Consider the following 20,388-nt stretch of genomic DNA (forward strand, 5'->3'; position numbering starts at 1 on the left):
AGTCAGTGTTTGTCATCAAATAAAACCAAATGTTCTTCATTGATGTTCATGTGTGTGTTTTTAATATATAAGTTTGAATTATTTCTTAAACTGCTGTTTTCTTTTTTTATTCGTTGCATGTCGGCTATTTCAGCGTTGGATTGATCTGTTGTCTGTTGATAATGTCTGGAGAGGGCAGGCACAGTGAAATGATCTCACATACGATCTGTTTAGAAAATATAAAGGGAATACTATGATTATGATTATGATTCATCAGCTGCTAAATGGAAAGAGACGTTTTTAAGTGAAGTACCTGTACCAGTAACAGTAAGTATTGTACTTAGTGTATTCATTTACTTTTCAATTCTGAAATCCACACGTTCTTGGATCCTCTACGAATGGTTTCTACTGCTCTACAACTTTAAATGGAAACACTTTCAACTTCTATTTTGCTGGTCACTTCAGTGTGATTTAAAGGTTGAAATAGTTAATAGTTAGTTTATAATCCCTACAACCATCTCCCAAAAATTAAGCTTATGTAGTCTATACTAATTTGTAACACCAAAGACATACTGACATTTTTTTCACCAGCATATGGGAAAACCTAGTTTTTTTAGTATGTTGTAAAGTATAATTATAAGGAGAATGGGTCGGCCCCTGGATCAAGCTTCCAAACTGTAGAATCTTAAATGTCCCATAATGCAACTCAATAGCATCTGTTTACTAGACTCTTCCTGCTGAGTAACAGCTGGGTAACACAACCCCCGAGCCGAGATAACACTGATGACATCACATGACATCATGGAGCTTATTGTCTAATGAATGCAATAAAATGTCATAATAAGGATATTTATTAGAGCTGCAGCAGACTGACCCCAGTCTCTCTTCCTCCTTCTCAATCTCAAAACATGTTGCACTGCTCTGCTATGGTTCCTGTGTTTGAAAACCATGTGCTGTATGTTGGAAGCAATTTTGCCAGATAGCAAAAGAACAGACTGTAACATTAAGTGTATTTTAAATGATCAAACACGTATTTAGACCCATGTCATCTACCTCTGAGATTTCTTCCATACGATTGTGAAGAATGGCCTTCTAATCTGCCATTGCTGAAACGCCTTTTACGTTTAAATGATCATTTTATTACGTTTTGTCCAGGCTGAACGCAGCACACTTCAATTCCACAGGATGCCCTCGCTATGCAAATCCTTATAGGGCCTTTTTAAGTTGTTCTCCTTTTGGCAGGCAAATGAAACACATGGGAAGGTTGAGACCAGACGTCACTTCACAAACTAGGGCACACACAGTGTACAGTCCCAGGCCACAAAGCGAAGCGGTTTGGCAAACGAACAATGGCCAGTCTCGGACGTGGTTCTAGTGGTTTTCACCATTGTTTTGTCTGTTGGGGTATTTAGGACTTGACACTTAAACCTAGACCAGGGCATACGAAAATTGTGTCTGCTTTGCTCATCGTCAAAGTTCTGTAAAACATTTCTACAACAGTTCCTTGCTCGGCCTCTCGTGCCTTCTCACTGAGCTGCTGGACATGGATCCAAAACGCTGCAGCTTTCTTCTTCTTGTGAAAATCCCTGGGAAGCTACTTTGGATTTTGTTCTGCTCGGCTGTATCTCGCTTTCGACTTCTTATTTAATTTTGTGGATACATCCACATGTTTGTTGTACTGTTGTCAACCCAAAATAAAGAAAACATTGTCGATGTGTAATATACTGCTTGCTCTTCCCAAGCGCCCCTTCCTGTCTGGCCCAATTCTCATGACATCCTCTGGTCTGTGTCTGATTGTGTTTTCCTTTGTTCTCACTCCCTGTGTGCATGTTCTGTACCTGTCATCTTGCCTCCTTGTCTTCCCCTCCGTCCATAAGCCTGGTTGTTCTTTTCTTTTTCTTTCACCGGAGCAGCCTGCATGTCTGCGTTTGTGTTCAGAAATGAAATGAAACTGTGACGTGGGAGCTGCAATGAGAACACAGTGCATCCAGGTTGGATTTAATTAGACCAAACTTTCAATATATATGTATTATTTTCTTGTTAAAAGATTAGAGAGGAGGATATGACAAAACAGAAACAAATTGAGATGATGAGAGAACATAATGAAAATACCAGAACAGATGCCCTGTCACAGATAAAGTATGTTTTCTGGCAGAATTATGTGCTCTTATCTTCTGATCATAATTTTAATAATAATCCAATCATGGCCTCATGCAAGATGGACACTCCTGAGCTGCAAATTATTAACAAAGCCAACTTGAAATCAAGTCGAAGGAATTCAGCAGGAACAACCAAACATCCAGCAAACATCTGCTTTTACTCTCTTGCATATTGGTTCTAAATTATTGATAATTACTGCTACGTAATTACAGAAATTCATGTTTTTTTTATTCAAAGAACAAAGAAAATACTTTCTGGTTGTGTGACATGAAAAAATTATCCCAGCGTGCTCTCTGATTCCATGAAGGCCTATATTCACGATGGAAGAACTTCACTCTAGGGATGAAAAAAACAAAACTGAACCAAAATAATAATTATTTGTCAGTTTGAGGAAGAGGCTGTAACCATGGTGCCTTCGAAGGCCAATGGGAATTATAGGAGAAGGAAGACTCTTACTTGAAGCTAAAGGGAACTGTAAATCTGAAACGATGTCTCATTGGGTTTCCCCTGTGTTGACTCAGCTTTTCTGAAACAAGCCTTTACACGCAGCATTAAAACTCTACATCAGTGGTCGAGATTTGTAGCTAACATATTTGAACACGTTTGACATGGTTACGATTTAGTATCAGACAGAAGCTTTAACCCGAGGGGCTTGTACTTATCTCTGAGTGACACTTTGAGTCCATCACCTTTGCTTGTAAACTAAAAAATTAAAAACAATCAATCAAATGTTTTCTAACTCAAACATATTTGAATAATAGCTCTTACGCCTTCTGAGACCCGCCTTTGGAGCCACTATGCAACATATTGGTCACTTTGAACCATACAATTTTGTCCATGTCCCATCTGGAAACATGGAGAAGACAGGGTTTATGAGTTATACTACTATACCAGCCAACAGAAGGCAATCACAATACTTCTACTTCACTTTTGGGAGCTGTTGTGCATCTTCTTATCTGCCATTCATACGTGAATATAACTTAAGGAGCCAGGCTCAGTTAAAGGTACATCATGAGTTACGACACCAAAGCTGATTTTGGACATTGTCCCTGAAATACATCTAAACATTCATATACTGTCCATGTATAGCACAGTTTAGTTGATTTTTGACAATCACTGAACAAACTCAGACACTCCAGTCCAACGGTGACTTTTGGATAAAGCACTTTAATAGCAGATGAATATTAGAAAGAGGACATGATGCTTTATGACAACAAGTTAGTGTGTTACTTACAGGAGCAAAATAAAATGTGATTTGACACTCTTTTAAAATGAAACTCATAATCTGATATGTTTCTCTTCGAAAGCGTTCTCCTCGGTGATGCTACTCATTCGACACTACACTCTCACGATTTAAAAAATAAAATCCCTTCCTTAAAAATTGCAATTAAATAAATACCTATAACACGAGCTAATGTAAGCAACTGACCCAGGCATTTCATTTGACGTAGTTTAACCAGAAAATAATCAATCACTCAAACCACATTGATGATAACGTTTTCACACGTTTCTAATCTGAGGTCAGCGGACAAAACCCCCATTTTCCGCATCCTCATGCATGCCTTGAAGAGTTATACACCATGGATTGCATACAGACAAATATATCTGGTATATGTCCAGTACATGTTCACATACATGTTACAGTATGTCAGTTGGCAAATCGATCGATTTATGGTCCAGAAAAATCAAGCAAAGCCGGCAGACATCAGCTTTTACGTGTAGCGTTTTTTTTACTGTACGCAACAATGCTTTCAAACGACAAACATATAAAGAGTTAGCTCTCTCTCTGAGGAGATATAACACAGTTATAATATTGAGTTTTAATTCAAGCAAGACCTCACTTGTTTTGCGTAAGTGCTGCTGCAGGTCGGTGAAGCTTAACAAAGTCAGCGTGGCCTTTTTCTTTCTTTTTTTCTTTTCCTTGTAACAAAATCATGATTTCTCTCAGCTGTATCTCATGATCCTTTCCAGAAGTCAAAAATAGCTTATAAAAATAATTTCTTTTTGTCTTTTATGTGATTGCATGCCACTCTGGCGATGCTGCATGTTTGACACCTTTGTATTGCCTGAAGCTTCCTATACTGTAGTTTTCTCCTCCTCTTTTCACTCCCGCCCCCCTTCTATCTGTGATTTACTGCCATGTTGTGGCCCCTCTCCAGCCCTGGCTCTCACTATCAGCGCTGATTTACGAGAGGCTTACGTAAGATATCGGGCCGCATTCAAACGAATCAGGGCACACATATCAAAACTACCCGACCAGGCTTTCCCAACTTCTCTGACTGAATGCAACATGAAGGGAGCTTGAAAAACAAAAGCTGATGATAAGATAAAAACAGAAAGAGAAGCCAAAATTGTTTCTTATCCCGTTCTTTGGCCTTGACATGCTCAAATAGTGAGCGTGCACAAGTCTGTCAGTCCTCATTGTCTTGAAGTGATGGCGAGGGTGTAGAGATGAACTTGCTTGACAAGGTAACAGTCAGTCAGTGCAGGGATAACAACTTAAAATGATGGAGAGACAGCGAGAGAGAGAGAAGGCAGAAGATACACACACAGACAAGATGATAAACCCTCACATCGAGGAAAAACAAACTCGCTGTGGAGGAAAAAACTCCAGATGAAAACAGGGAGATAAGTCAAGACCGACAGAGTGAGGAGAAGGCGCACATAAAACAGTCAGAACCACGGAAAACCTGGAGGAAGGTCTGCACAAGAATTAGAAAAAGCTGTTATTTTTGCCAGGGTGTATGAAAGCATCGGGATCGCCAGGAGAGGGTGTGGGGGGGGATGCAGAAACCACATGGGAGTCGAGGAGCATCAACACAGGCCATGCAAACGCAGCTCCTCGTCCTCGTCCGTGGGGCTGTCAGTCAAACATTCAGACCACATCGCATACAAAAAGCTATAGACGCTGCCTCAATGTAAGCCGAGCCTCTCCGTGGCGTCACAGGCAGATGGCATGGTGTTTTACAGGTGGGCAGTCGGAGCATCATGGCGGTGCATATATAGATATTTCAAATATTTTTTTTCCTTTTTCTGCTTCCTTCCAGACAGGACGGATGGCTGTTGAGATGTTGCTTGGCGTTTTGTTTTTTTCTTTTTTAATTCGTGTGTCTGTCTAAAAAAGGCGTGCCCTCTTCTTCATGTCGTTCTTCTTCCACAGGGCCATGCGGTCGAACTGATCCAGGGTCATCCCGAACACCTGCTGGAAGTCCTCTGGAGAAAGGTGTCTCTGGAGAGGAGAAACACAGAGGAAGATATTTGAATTCATTCATTTAATCTTGATTCACAGTCCCATTAAGATTTATAATCTTTTTTTCCAGAAAGACCTAAGAAAAAGAGACATCAGCAAATAAATACAACACAACAAAGCATTGATTAAAACAATCATGACATAACAAAGATTTAAAATAACCAAGTGGAATGCAGAAATGCAGTTGAAGGACAGATTGCAGCTCATTCCATTTAAATAGATGCCTAATATCTGAACCTCATATATGCATGATATGGAGAAGTTCAGCAATGTCATCAACAGCTCAAAAGCAAACCACTTAAAGTTAAAACCAACATGAAGCGTCATAGTGAGGTGCTTTTCCATGACAATCCTACAGGCTTCAGTGCTGCTTTAGCCAAGATTCCAAGGCTCTAGGAGTCAATGCCAATGATGACCATCAAGTTTCTATGATAGCGGTAGAGGAAAGTCTCAATGGTGGATCAGTCCGAGTTTGCATTTGACTCTGAGTTTACATTAGCGACCTGCGCTGGGTCAGTTACCTAATGGGTAAGCCACAGCCTAGTTGTGTAACAGGTTTATTTATATAAATTCACGGATACGTGTAAAAATGAACCGAACCTGAACCCAGTTGATGTGGAATCAAATGATTGCTCGGTATTTGTTATATTTTGAAAGCCTGCGACTCCACCTTTGACCCCCTCACCTCAAATTACTGTCAAACTACAAACTACTACATCAACATGGCTCACATAAACACAAAATAAGCCAGTGAGTAGCATGTGAGTTGAATGTGTGAGGTCATACGTGAATGGGTCCAGGAAGGTCCTGCTCCAACTTCCTCCCAATGTGCAGAAATGAAATGTCTGCCTAATAGCGATTGAGGGACGGAGCTGCGGTGTCACTGGTGATAGACACACATGCTTGACTAATTGTGGGTCAGTCTCACACAATCAGTGTAACAAGATACTCCTAAAATGACAGCAACCATCTTTAAGAAAAAATGACATCATCGCTTTGTTTAGATTGGCTCATAACCCATCCACTAATCTAGAGGAGACAGGATTATGACCTATAGTGCAGCCATCCACTAGGGTGCGATCAAGACACTTGTCATATCGTCCAACTTTAGCCTATATACTTTATAGTCTATGGTGCAATGTAATGAAACTGTTTCAACAACAACTCTTGAGTGGAGAATGTATTGCAAACCTTTTGTAAACCACATTAGCCTTAGCTAAATGTAACTCATTAACATACCAGCAGAATGCACGTAGCCTTGATGCTAGCTTCTGTCTAGCCTGCTGAATCTTCACTGGGCTTCATGATGAACCAGATGTTCTTCTCTGTCAGGAAAACACGTTGTTCTCTGGCCCTATTCGTCTTTTACCTGAACCAACAACATAAGTTCTGCCTCCAGGCCCCATCCTTGCTGTTCAGCAAATCAGTAGCAGCTTTATACTCTCGCACTGGACTCACATATAAGTCTTTGATGCAGCCCTAAAACCGTATTTGTGCTCACCACATAAGCAAGCGTTACATTGCCTTCTGTATTGAGGTTTAACACAACAAATTCAATTCCGTGCGTCTGAAGTTGATCCAGACTGAGCTGCCATCCAAACCCCAGCTTTGGCTCCCGCGGCAAACACTCACCACCTCCTCTGTAAACGTCAGAAATATAGCATGGAACGAAAACACGCGTGGTTTTGATTTAGACCCAGAACCCCAAAAAAGTACACGCTGCTTTATTGTAAAACTTTGGCTGCACTCTGCTCAGCCAACGTGCGTTTTTCTGCGATGACAGTGAAAGTAAATTAGAGGCAGGCGGCTGCCAATCACCTGGTCGCCATACCAGCCAACAAAGGGAGAGGTCGGTTTTCACCCACAACCAAAAACATCCAGACCCTAGAATCTCTATTATCACCAATTTGATCCCTTTCATTGGAAGATGTAACTTTCTACCTCAGTTCTTCAAAGGGTAGATCAACAATACTGTTTGTCCTCCAGAGCCTCACCACTGTGACACATCTGGAGAAACACACCAATCGGTGATGTCCCTGCTTCTGCTTTATTAGTTTGTTGTCGGTAGTAAAACACCTGCTGTGACATCACTGACTACAGGGAAGGGCCAGATGTGCAACATGCAGGAGTTTCGATCCAAGGACTGGACGTGAACAGTAGCACTTGAGTTATTTAGTGTGGTTACAATGGCACACAAAATGTATGTAAAACTAGCTTAAAGAACAACATGAAGACTGCACCTTGGAACTTGCATGTCAGCTGCAGAGACCTGGATGTAGTTTTGGCTCCTTGGCCATAGTTTCTTCCCCCAGGATGAAATCTGCAGTTCTGATATTCTACAGCTTACGTAGCTTATTCAGACGATAAGCAAGGATTGGGCCACACATCCCATAAACAAGTATTTTATATAGCAGCCTTTTTCTGTCCAAGCTCCAATAAAAACACTGTCTAAGTGCTGGTGTCAGGAAAACACTGCTCAATCCTGGGCTACAAACAATTTGGTCCTCTTGAACACAAATGATGGTCATGATTCTCAGTATAAAGAGAGGGGAGATTTGTCGCGCTGCACGTTTGCCAGGAACACATAAGACCTTCAGCTTCCTGGTTGCATCTGCTGATTGGACAACTTTAATACAGCGCATTCATATGCCTTTTATCCGGATCCATTCCAAAATCGAATGGGTTCTTGCTTAGTCCATTCCCAACCCTTCCACTACGTTTCAAGGATATTGAAGTAGTTTTTTTGCTGTCCTACAAACAGACAAATGACAATAAAAACATTACCCTCTCAGGTACTAAAAGTTTCTAGTCTTCATGCTAGGCTAACCATGTCCTGACTCCAGCCCTGTAACATGGAGATATGAGATATCGATCACCTCATCTCACTGTCAGCACGCAGGTCCAAACATCGTATTTGCTTGCATTACCTAATGGGAAACTGTTTCGATCTTGGCTCTTGGTTTGAGTTTGGACTGTAGCTGCTGATTATTTTGGGTAAACCAACAACACTTTGGGGTCAAGGATCAGGAGACGTGATGGATAACAGAGAGGTTAGGGTATTTCTCTCCAACATACGCGCATTCACAATAATGACAGTACGACTTCAATCTAATGTTCCCAACCACAGACGGACATCTTGAGTCGATGTCAACTCCTACTCCGATTTTCGCCTCCTCTTGGCAGAATATATCCAATTAAGCGGAAGGCTCACAGAGTTCTCTTCGGGTTACTGAAGGTTTAAATATTTTAAAAGACTGTTTTGGGGGGAAAAAGGTTCATGAAACTTCTTCTGAGTGCAAAAGGACCACAAATTTGTTTTTTTGTTGTTTTTTAATAGGTTATTCTGAGCCTTAAACATTTCCTGTTTTCCACTGCACAAAGTTAATGACAGTTCGAAATCTTTAAATGGGTAGTGTTGGAATAACAGCAGCAGGAAATCAGTTATTTTGCTACATTTAGTCCAATTATGCTAAATGTTTTATTATAAGACATCCTTGTGGGCTAAACTTGCTGTGACCCAGGGTGGAAGAAATAATGCTACCACCAATTATACTCTCATTTCTCAATGCAATCTCACAGTTCACTGAATTGATGTTGCATTTCACAGCTTCAACTTCAAAGATTTCTCTTAAAGCAAACAAAACAATGTGGCCAAAGGTATGTGGACAAAGGTATATATAGTTTCTCCCCACTGGATTTTGGGATCTCTAGAGGCAGGGGGCAAGCAAGTGAGCGAGAAGTGCGCCAACCTCCTCTGCTCAAGCAACAAGCCAGTTTTGAGAATGCAAGGACTAGAAAGAACAGATATTTGTGTTCAGATGTAGGGAGTAAAAGTAAAAAGTCGTCAGGGAAATATTTACCCAATTAAAGTTCAGATACCTGAAAAATCGACTTAAGTACAGTAGCGAAGTATTTGTACTTTGTTATTTGTATCCCGCTTCGCTGGAGCTAAAGGCATCAGTACCAACACATTCCCGATGGAGGTTCCTGGGACATATGAAGCTTGATTGTACACAACTACAGACACTAGTGGAGGGTGGAAGATGCTTTTCTCCCTACTACACATTATTTGTTGTCCAATTCTAATTCTAAAGTCTAATCTATGATTTTGCTCAAGGTCAATATTATCCCACAAACATGCTGGAATTGAAAGGAAGTGAAGAACAGAGCACTCAGCAAAAAAGAGGGTGTAGTTTGATTAGGGAAGACACAGCTACAGCACCTTCAATTACTGTGAGAACAGTGGCGTTTTGATTGGTATTGTAACAGAATGGTCTGCTAGTGCTGTGGCAAGACCAAACAGCCGCTTGCATCGACTTTCACCAAATTGCTTGCATTTAACAAACTGATATTTTGCTCTGACTCTCAGTTATTTGGGGTCGACTCCTATGCTTAGTCGTCAACTTTCTCTGCACCGCTCCACTTGTTTTGTGTTGTTATTTCATATTTCAAGACGTTGAGTAAAGTCAGAGCCGAGACGACCAGAAAACACACTTCCCTCCAAATACTTTTGGCTGATCAGTATATGAAAGAAAAGCTGAAAACTTGCTATCATTTATCTACCTTTACAAAAATTGGAGCTGGCTCGACTTTAGGCTTTGGCTGTTACATTTTTCCCAAATGGCTCAACTGGCCACAGTGTCAGGTTCTCTCAGGCTTCTCAATGAGCTGTGGTTAGAGGAGGGGAAATGACAGAGCAGGGAGAGGAAGATTAGAGCTCACCTCCAGTCGGGTGCGATCGACGTCTCTGGGAAGCTTCACTTTCACTCTATGCGTCACTGCCAGGATTTCATAAGGGTAGACCTGGCACACACAAAGTAAGCATTGTGGGAAATTTACTGAAGGATACGATTTTAATCCAGTGTCCAAAGAAGATGCCAAGAATATTAAGGTATATTTGTTAAGTATAAACAAGCTCTTACCTTGTAATCTGCAAGGGAACAGAGAGAGAAAGAGAAAACAGAGAATTAATCTGGTGGAACAATGAGTTTTTATTTGAATTTAGACCTATTATGAAAACTACCATAATAGAGCCTGACTCTGGACCCAAATCCTCTCAATAAAATTGGGTTTCAAAGGCGTCAAAAGCAGGCGCACACAGACACACACACACACACACACAATAATGATCTTGGCATCCTGTCAACTCCCTCTTCACTACAGCCTCAGATACAGCCAGGACTGTACGAACACACACTTATAAACACACAGCAATAATTCTGCAGCTGGAAAAATGACGTCACCTATCTACCCTGTAACCTCCTGCAACTGATCTGGAGCCAGAGCGGCAGGGCTGTGCATTCATGGTAAGGGATTATAAACTGACCTCAGATCAGCTTTCAAAGAAAAGATGATAGGGGCTTTTTCCACATTTTATAGATCAAGATTGTAGCTGATGCTATTTTCTGAAGAAAGAGTTCATTTTGACTGCAAAGTGAGATCAGGTTGTTCAGCGCCCAGGGTTCAAACTTAGATTGAATTAAATCTCTCCTGGTTGAATCATCAGAACAGAATATGAGAAGCTGTGATGAAAATTTCTGGTTCTTTGATTTAAAAGAAAAATGACTGCAAATGGAAACCGGACAGGAGAAGTTAACTTCTGCAGGTTGCACTTGAAATGATAAGAGGAAGCTAAAGACAAAACAGTTTAAATCTTAATTTGAATTAAGTAACTATGATGCTTGTGATTTGTTTCTCAGTCACAATGGTGAAGCAGTACTGTCTTCTTAGATTGAGCCCAGAGGGAACACAAACAAATTGAATAAAACTGTAGGGGACCTAGAGATCCTGGGGTACACCACAGGTCATGCTGGTTAACATCAATCACAACAGCCTCTGACTTAAAAATAAGATCTAAAACATCAGAGGGTTACACAAGGGTTTTCCAAACTGCCAAGGTTTATTTTATGGTCACAGGGTGCCATACAGTGCTGAAGTTTTCCCTGAATTAGTTTTCCAGATGAACGTTGTTTAACTTTAAAGTGCAATCTCTATTAAATGATGCGGTCTGAAATCAAACTGGTATCAAATTGGTATTTGGATGGAAAAATACCTCCAGAAATAGAAACCCTACAAATCTCTGGCTGTAGTTTAAATTGTAAGTTCAATTTTATTTGAAATCTTCAAACTTGGAATGCCACTTCATCATTGCTTAATTGTCTAGATTCTGAACAAATAATTGTAATAATATTTGACCTGCACAACATGAATTGCAATCTCCAAACTGACAGTTGAATACATCACTGTTTATGTGTCTTATACAGGAGCATCTTATTTTAGGGTATATTGAAATGAACAACTTGACATAATATTATAGATTGATATAAACTTCAATCATATTCAACATATGGCTGCAGCCCTTTGCAGTCAGGGTTGGCTGGTTTCAGCTGTTTGCCCCAGGTTGCCTTATGTTTAAAATCAATTAATTGTCGAATAAAAAGGCTACAAGGCATATACTGTTAACCCACTATGACTCTGAAACATGAAATGTGAAATTGAACACTACAGCACTAAAAAAAAAGCCTGCAAATCATGAACATTAGCCAGAGCAAAGAAGAGCTGAAGATAAATGACTTAAAGTTGATTTTTCAGTCTTACCTCTCATGCCTCCCCAGCTGTGGGAGTCCGGGTCCACTTCATCCTCCACCATCTCAGCAGGCTGCAGGAAAAGAACATGGCTGGTCTTTATCACAGGGTCTAGGGTTGATCGGAGGCCTTTCAGCCACCGCCTCTGCCCTTGATTTGCACACATTCTTTCATGGTGACCATTATGAAGTGAGTGTGATGCATTGATGATGGCGAACTGACATCAGTTTGGAGCGACTTAAAGGCAGCTAAGGGGAGAGGGAGGCAATCACGTCTGAGGAATCTTTGTTTGTCCACTTACAGAGCTAATCGAGGGTGACTATTAAAAAATAACTTCAAAAGAGTTATTGACAACATCTTTGAACTTTTAGTCACGGAGGCAAACTAAAATCCGGTTTTCTCCTTTAGTCGCTAAGTGTGTGGGCTGATGCTGTCTTTGATTAGGGGCATCCAGATACAATTTAAACAAAGCTCACTTCTAACTGTAGCAGTAGAAGCTATGGAAGGTGTTTTGTTAGCATTGGTGTTACACTGTCATGACTCACACCATTTAGCATCTAAATCATTCAATCTTTTCATATGTAGTGTAGGTTTTTGCCTGCAGTGTAACATCAGCTTAGCGTTTCCCGTAGTTCATTTCAGTTCAGTTTCCAAAAGTCCAAAGTGTGACACCAGGCATGCTCCTGCTAGAAAACCTTTTTTAGAGATAAACCATGTCACGTAGTTCTAATCACGCTGATGTTTGTTCAAGTGCTCAGGTTTCTGGTAAGTTTGGTTTTGATTACTAATTTGATGCTGTATCAATTTGGTGAAACATCACCATTGACAGCTGAGACTAATGCGATTGGTCGAGCATGTATAAAGGCTGGAACGCCAAATAATTTGGCTTCATTTCTGGATACTGGGAGGAATTAGAGACACGTCGTCCATATTTATCTGCAGTCTAAGGATGACACTGTGAGTACTAGGGCATGTTGACGATAGCATTTAGCTCAAAGCACCTATCTGCACCACAAAGCTGCTAACACTGCTGTATTTTATAATTATTGTGCCTTTGCTGTAGCAGAAAAAAGTAAGGGCAATTCAATTTCTCTTCAACTATGAATGGATACTGAACACAATTCCATTTTGTATGAGGGTGTAATTACACAGAATGCTTATCAATGTAAAATCAGGATAGTAGTACACAGTGTTCTTATTGAATAGAAGCAAAATCTACTTCCAACACACTTAATCCACCATGTCAACAACCCTAAGCAGTAATGTCAGCAAGTGAAAAATAATGAAGAATACTTTGGGCCATGAATCCGTCGCGGCTCCCGAGCTTTCATTTCCTCCTCGGTTCTGTTTTGGCTGCCTGTCTACGATCCATCAACAATCACAGTGGGAGAGCAGCAATATCACACCATGGGTTGATAGACTAAATATCCCCAACGTCCTCATAATAAACTGGGCCCTGCCTGTGTGGAGTGAGTGGTACAGATCGACCTCTGTGTAATCTGATACCAAAGCTGTGAGAGAGGGGCTCGAGGGGAGGTTGATTTCTAACAACAGAGGAAAACTTTTAAACCGTCTTGAATGCTACACCGAGCACTCCAGAGATGATGGCACAGAGTGGGTGGTAATGTGGAGGTGCTGATTTGATACAAATCTTGATGTAAACTGAGGATGGAGTTTTATTTGAGTACTGTGACACTGCAAGGTTAGAAAAGAAACAGCACCACCCAGTGGTACGAAAGGCAAAAGCTGTTTGATCCTCCCAACACCTGAGACAGATTTGAAGCAGCCAAAGCCTGAGAGTAAGATTAAAGGTCCTCTAATATCCAGGTGCACTTGGTTTGTAGACAAGTAGTCTCCACATATGTTTTTGTGTGATGTTAGCTTGAAAAATAGATATCTTTGTGCCAAGTGGGACAGTCAAGAGTTTAGATTAAAATCAGAATCAGGTCAAATTTGAACAGTGAAATTATTAACCATAGCTGTCTATTGTAAACATCCTTAAAAGTCAAACCCGGTTCTGGTTCAGGTTTGACCCAACAAGCTTACCGTTTAAGTGTAGGTAACTTGTTGGCTTTATACAACCTCACCTTTTCCAGCAAATCTTTGATCCAATTTTCTGTCTGAAATCTCTTTCTTATATTATACATTTTTGATGTGTTGGATATTTTTCATGGTCTGCAACATTTCCATGCACTGTTTGAAAGCAGTCATAGGAGATGCATTGTCCTTGCTTCACCAAATAGGTAGCTCACCTTGTAAATGCCGTTCCTTCCATATCCGGGTAAAGATGCAGACTTATTGTAGGGGAAATCTGTAAAGAAACAAATCTCTATTTATACTGTTCAGTATCATATCGGCCACACCAGGTTGAGCTTGTGATTGGCTACTCACTTGGCTGGGAGGTGTCAGTGGGCAGGCTGCAGGTGGACTTGCTGGGGTCCAGGTCTACTGGACACATGTGTCCATCAATCTCACTCTTCAGGATCATCCAGCTGGTCCTCTACAGGGAGCAAGAGAGATCCAGAGAGAGAGAGAGAGACAGAAAGATGGAAAAGAAGTGATGGAGGATGGCAAAGATTGAGTTAGTGAATTAGTAAATGGATGTACAGCATTTGTAAAGTTTGAGAAAATGACTTGAAAGGAGGCAGATATGGACAGACGCATAAAGACACACATTCACACGGACCCACCTTGCCATCCTCCCCATCCTGCCAGGATGTTCTAGAAGCTGTAAAACAGTCACATGTTACAGGGTGTCACAGTTAACGTGCTGGAGATCATCTGCCCCTCCGCTCCACTTAACTTCTGTACGCACTCTACACAGTGAAAACCATCCCTGTGACATCATCAGTTGCAGACGGCATCTACAGGGAGCTCTCTGTGTAAGTTTACTTTCAAACAGGGTTGGATAAAAATCACTAACGTTTGTTTTAACAATGTTTTTAAAGAGGCTATGCTGAACATTTTGGGAGTTTGGCCCATTGGACATCAGAGCAAAATGTTTCAACGGATATAGCAATGATCACGATAAAATTAGCCTAGGCTGTTCATGGTCCCATGCAGGGGTGGACTGGCCATCTGGCATACCGGGCATAATCCCGGTGGGCCGTTGACCCAATGTGGGCCGGTCTGGTCCGCTATGTTGTTTTTTTTCTCTTCCTCTCTAAATTCCCTCCAATTGGGCCGGCCAATTGGCTACAGAGGGCTAGCAGTGTGTTGCCAGCATCGACACATATTATTGGTCTATTGTTTGTCATTGTCAATCAATCATGGGCTGACAGGCTCAGAGAGCCCTGACAGTGCTGTCAATCACAATACAAACCGGGGGCGGGGGGGGAGTCGCGGGACTGGCTGCTGCTGAGACAGAAACTTAACTTAATGGATAATAAGAGTAAAAAAACGCCCGGGTGGCGCTGAGAAGCATCGGGAAAAAAAGCAGAAGTCTCTGGAGGTGGAGGCTGCTAAATGTGCCAAACTGACGGACCTATGTGGTGCCGGGTTCACCAGCCCAGCAGCAGCAGGTGCGCCGGGAGACGAGCGAGGAGGACTCGACAATGATGAGCGAGCGGAGGCAGACATGTGAGCGCGCATTTTCAATTTTCAATACATTCTCCAAACTGGCTTGTTACTTGAGCAGCGGAGGTTGGCGTCGCACGCCTCTACCCACGGCGCACCTCTCTCTCGCTCTCTCACTCGCTGCCCCCTCCCTCCTGAGATGTGCAGGTCCCGGTGGCGTGTTTGCCGTCGGGGGGGGTTGGTCTATCCCTCCGCAGGTTCACCTTCAGAAATCTTGTTACGACTTTTACTTCCTCTAGAATAGGATAAGAGATAGTGTCTTATTTTGTGTGCCTAGATCTGGTTTCCCTTTGCTGAGTTATCATAAGGGGCATTGTGTATCACTCTTGCTACTGATGAGAGGTCCATGTTTAGTGATATTTACAGAATGTTTTAGTGGTTATACTGCGGTTTATTAATGTTCTTGGGCAGACACAAGAGGCACTTGTTTATAGTTAATTATTTGTTGTCTCTAGATGCACTGGTCCATTACTATTTGAACCTCAGCATCTAGGGTTCAAAATTGGTAAAATTATACATTATATGCATATTGTTGTTGTAATTTTTCAGTCAGTTGAGATAAATCTTGAGGAGAAACATTTTGGGTTGTTTTGTGTCTGTATAGACCTACTATAAAAAGAGCTTTGCATTTTTTATTTTAGTTCTTGTACTTTTGATACTTAAGTACATTTCAACACCAGATACTTTTGATACTTAAGTACTTTTAATATGAGCTACTTTAAGACATTTAGAAGACATAAGTTACGTCAATTTAATGGCAGATGTGCTCGGCTAATTATGTGGGCCGGTCTGAGCCAAAAAATGCCCGGGCCGTTTTGTTCTCCCAGTCCAGCCCTGGTCCCATGACTGCAAAAATATTTAAACCTGGGCTTGGTCAAATATATAATGATAAATAAGTAAAAAGCAGTGACAAATACCAAATTTCAAATCCATTTCCAGTGAATAAACATGATCCTCTGAGGATAAACCCTTGTTTTTTAGAGTTTCCAGTTTTTTTTTTTCATAAGCGCACCATCTTCACAGACTTCCACTCTCATCCTTTTTCTTAAATGTCTTGTAGCTCTTCACATTCTGCTATGAAGTCGAGTCTGTGCTATGCTGTGCATGCTCAGTGGTGCAATCAATTAAATGTCCTGCGGTATCAATAAATCATGTACACAATTAAAATGTTCAACTGCTCACTTTACTTAATTGTGGTTTAATGTCACGGATAGAAACAGCTGCATTAAACCCAAGAGCCAGCAGCTCACAAACAATTTGCTTGCTATCAGTCACATAGACTGTCTAAAAATGATGTTGAGGATTTAACGCATTTTTTGTTTCGGACCCCAATCCCAGTATATAGGTTTGGGATTATTAATATGTCTAAGCTATTGTTTATGTCAAGTATGTTATGGTAATTTATGTGCATGTAATAATAACCCAAGGGCAGAAATGAGGTAACTGTCATTTAGTCACTACTCATCTGTGCTCGCACATTACTGCATTTCCTTTCTCTAAGTGTATGCCAAACACATACGACTGCTTAATAGACTGCATACTTAAGCATTGGTACTACACTAGACAAAGGTTTTCAAGTAACTTAAATGACAACTCTTGTATCAAATAACATGAGCAAAAGGCCAAATTCCCACAGAGTATACATAGCCTAAACTTATTGTCCCTTTACACGGCCATTTGTACAAAAATCTTAAACAGAATGGAGGTTTAGATTTTCTTGTTTCTGTATTTTTTTTTCCGTCTGCCTGAATGACAATGATCTACAATCAAGACGCAGACACTCAGCTCATAAATCTGTAGGACTATGCCATATGCAGCTGATGTACTTGTCCTTTTTGATCAAGATGAATATCTCCTTTTGTGATGGAGGTGCAAACAGGCTTCTCGGACTCCTACAGTATGTGTGCTCTGAGTGATGTGCACATATAGCTAGAAGGGAACTGTAGTTAAAAAACACAAATACACCATAATTAAGACACACAAACAATGGTTAGGGGTGAGACACAGTGATTGAATCTGTGATTGGAACAACACTAATGCCACCATACATAGGGAATCACACACCCAACTGTTCACGGTGAACAAACAGTCACAGCATCACCACTTAAAACAACAAATGAGCTGGTGAGATGAATGCAGACATGCAAGAACGAGGTTGAGCAAATAAACACCCAAGGGCCCCACTGACAATCAGCTTCAGTCCCAAATGAGTTGGATAATCAGTGCGTAACTGTGTTGCAATGTCAAAGTTAACAGTGCAAACTAGGGCAATGTTTATATTACTGGTGAAACCCAATTCATTTGTAATATCAACGTCAGTCTCCTCATCAACATGATGTTACCTCTAGACCCCGAGCCACGAACTTCACTTCCCTGTAGTTGATTTTAATATCGACAACCGCTGCTTCACTACCCCCTAGGGTTTGAATAGCATTTAACTCTCTGTTTTAGCTTAGAGAAACTGGGAGAGCAAGGACAAAAAAAAGGTTTTATCATCATATCTTGGAACTTGTTAACGTCCGGACAGTGGAAGTGTCCAAAACTAAGAATTGACAATAATGTAGGGTACACCCATCATGTCTCTTTCTGGGTGGGTAAATCCAGCACTAGCTTCTGATTGAAGCCCTCTCATTTATTTAAACTGAAACTATGACAGTGATCTTGGATGAAATCATCAGTGCCCTAATTTATTTAATACACTCATAGTTTTATTAACCACTGTGCCAATGCTATCTCCAGACAGCAGGTTGATAAACAATGATTGAGGAAACCCTCAAAACAGGGTCTTAGGTACCATCATGGATTTCTTTCTACAAAACATCCAGGAGGCAAAATTCAATGATTGTTTCAATTGTTTTCTCATCACATTGCCCCCCATATAAATGGTTGATCTTGATAGATTCGGCATTTGTATATGAAGTAGATTTTGTAACATGGAATGGGTGGATCTCTCTTACACCAGCCCTATGCATGTAGATCCGTGGAGTCTACTAGACGAGGACGAGCCTTAGAGAAAAAGGGAGGAGAACTGGGATAAACAGGTGACGAGATGAATGACAGGCGACGTGCAACACATCGTGCAGAGACCAGACCAGAGGAGTGTTAAAGAGGAAGTCGACTGTACCATGCTTTTTGTAGATGGGGGGTTTTCTATAGATATTATCTTTGACCATAGTCTCTGAAGATGGGATCAGATGCAGAGGAAAGAAAATGGAAGAAGCCAACATGGGAGGGAGGGAGAGAAAGGAAGAGAGAATGGAGAAAAAGAAGCATGAGTCATCAGTTATTGAGGGATGAGATATTTTGAAGAAGCAAAAGGAGGGTGCAAAAGAGCTCGAGTTAACACATTTGTCATTTGTATTATTGCACATCAGAAAAATCACCACTTTTAATAATTATTCATGCGATATATTTAAAATAGATCAATGGATTGGTCTTTGTCAGAGGAGGGGAGTCTGAGGTTATTTGATACAGAACAATTCAAAGATATTCAAAGAATAATATCACAAACCACACATGGTCCCCATGCATCAGAGAGTCTAAAGGCATTAGTGGTCTTTTCTGGACTTTCTAATGAAACCATTTGAATTAATAATAGGAATTGTAACTGTACGTTGTTAGGTGAAGTGCCTCTGGAGGATAATGGAGACAGTATGTTTCCCTGAGGCCAATCGAATCCATCTTAGTATCAGAGGATCCAGACAGGCCTCTAACAGAGATGCTTAGTAACAACTGTCACACATTAAGCCGCGACAGAAACATGACTCACAATAAAAAAGCACATATAGGTAATTTCTCTGGCTTTTTCCAGTGCCTGCCAGCATCCATATAAAAGCAATAAGGAGGATGACTATGAAAGCCATTAAGTGGATAATCGTTGGCTGTTTTTTCCACTTAACTTGCTTCCAACTTGGGAGGTTTATTGTTTCCTCTGCATGACTGACAGTCTAATGTTGAATAGGAACAATATGTTGGATCAAATGGATTTTCCTCTGCGAGAGATTTAAAAGCGATAAAGGATACAGTGTTGAGCATCAACTCCTATCCGAACATATTAGAACTTTAATCGTACGGGATTAGATCTCGTGCCAGATCTTAGCTGCGTCACAAAGAAATGGCTTTGTGGGATTGAACAAGTCATAGAGTGCAATCCTTAAACCAAGGAAGAAATCAACTCTTCAAGGTAAAGATGCTGGTCCTCATGCAAGCTCTACTAATAAAACAGGGAAATGATGGCATTCAACTTAATTTTTGGCAGTCATTTAGAGTACAGAGAGTCAAATGTTCTCCAAAGTGGGATAAACACCCATTTTTGCATTAAGCCAGCACAAAAAAACTACACAACAATGTGAGAAGGTATCGTGTGAATAGTGTTGACATCTTTTGTGCAAATGTATTTCCATCAAAGAACCAGATGATGGAGAATTAAGCTCCAAGGAACTCCCTATTCAAATGAGAAGGGGAAAAGTAGAAAACATACTTTCTTTCATCCATTCTCTGGTGGCGAGTCGGGCCTGTGATCTCACAGATGCCTTCTATCGGCCCAAACTTATAAAATATTCGCTTCCAGCCCAAATATTTCAAGACAGTATTTCCCTGCTCTGCTCTTCCTCACTGGGACATAAACTAGGTTTGTGGGAATGTCGGATTTACATTTAGATTCCAAGCGTTTGGTCTTACCAGGCAGATGATGGCGTTGCTGGATGAAAGAGGTTTACCACTGGTTTATCTCATCACAACAAATTTACTGGTGAGAAGTTTAACTCATTGAACAATTATTTCTTAATTATTTCCCCAAGAATTTTGTGTGGTTGAATTTCTAACCTTGCTGCAGTGAT

At 40.9% G+C, this 20,388-nt stretch overlaps 1 protein-coding gene across 1 annotated transcript in view; it reads right to left on the minus strand.

Moving 5' to 3' along the window:
• Positions 1-3,286: 3,286 nt before the first annotated feature.
• The window catches only part of ablim2 (actin binding LIM protein family, member 2), a 65,964-nt gene continuing 48,862 nt past the window's right edge, over positions 3,287-20,388 (minus strand). Inside the window, exons 13-20 of the mRNA XM_061095750.1 lie at positions 18,675-18,728; positions 14,665-14,702; positions 14,366-14,474; positions 14,227-14,285; positions 11,987-12,047; positions 10,312-10,319; positions 10,112-10,192; positions 3,287-5,368 (exon numbers count right to left, since the gene is read on the minus strand). Of these exons, the coding sequence (XP_060951733.1) occupies positions 5,255-5,368; positions 10,112-10,192; positions 10,312-10,319; positions 11,987-12,047; positions 14,227-14,285; positions 14,366-14,474; positions 14,665-14,702; positions 18,675-18,728 (524 nt within the window). The 3' untranslated portion in view covers positions 3,287-5,254. The remainder of the gene's footprint in view (positions 5,369-10,111; positions 10,193-10,311; positions 10,320-11,986; positions 12,048-14,226; positions 14,286-14,365; positions 14,475-14,664; positions 14,703-18,674; positions 18,729-20,388) is intronic.

The sequence above is a fragment of the Limanda limanda genome, chromosome 22, assembly GCF_963576545.1.
Source record: "Limanda limanda chromosome 22, fLimLim1.1, whole genome shotgun sequence".
Lineage (NCBI taxonomy): Eukaryota > Metazoa > Chordata > Actinopteri > Pleuronectiformes > Pleuronectidae > Limanda > Limanda limanda.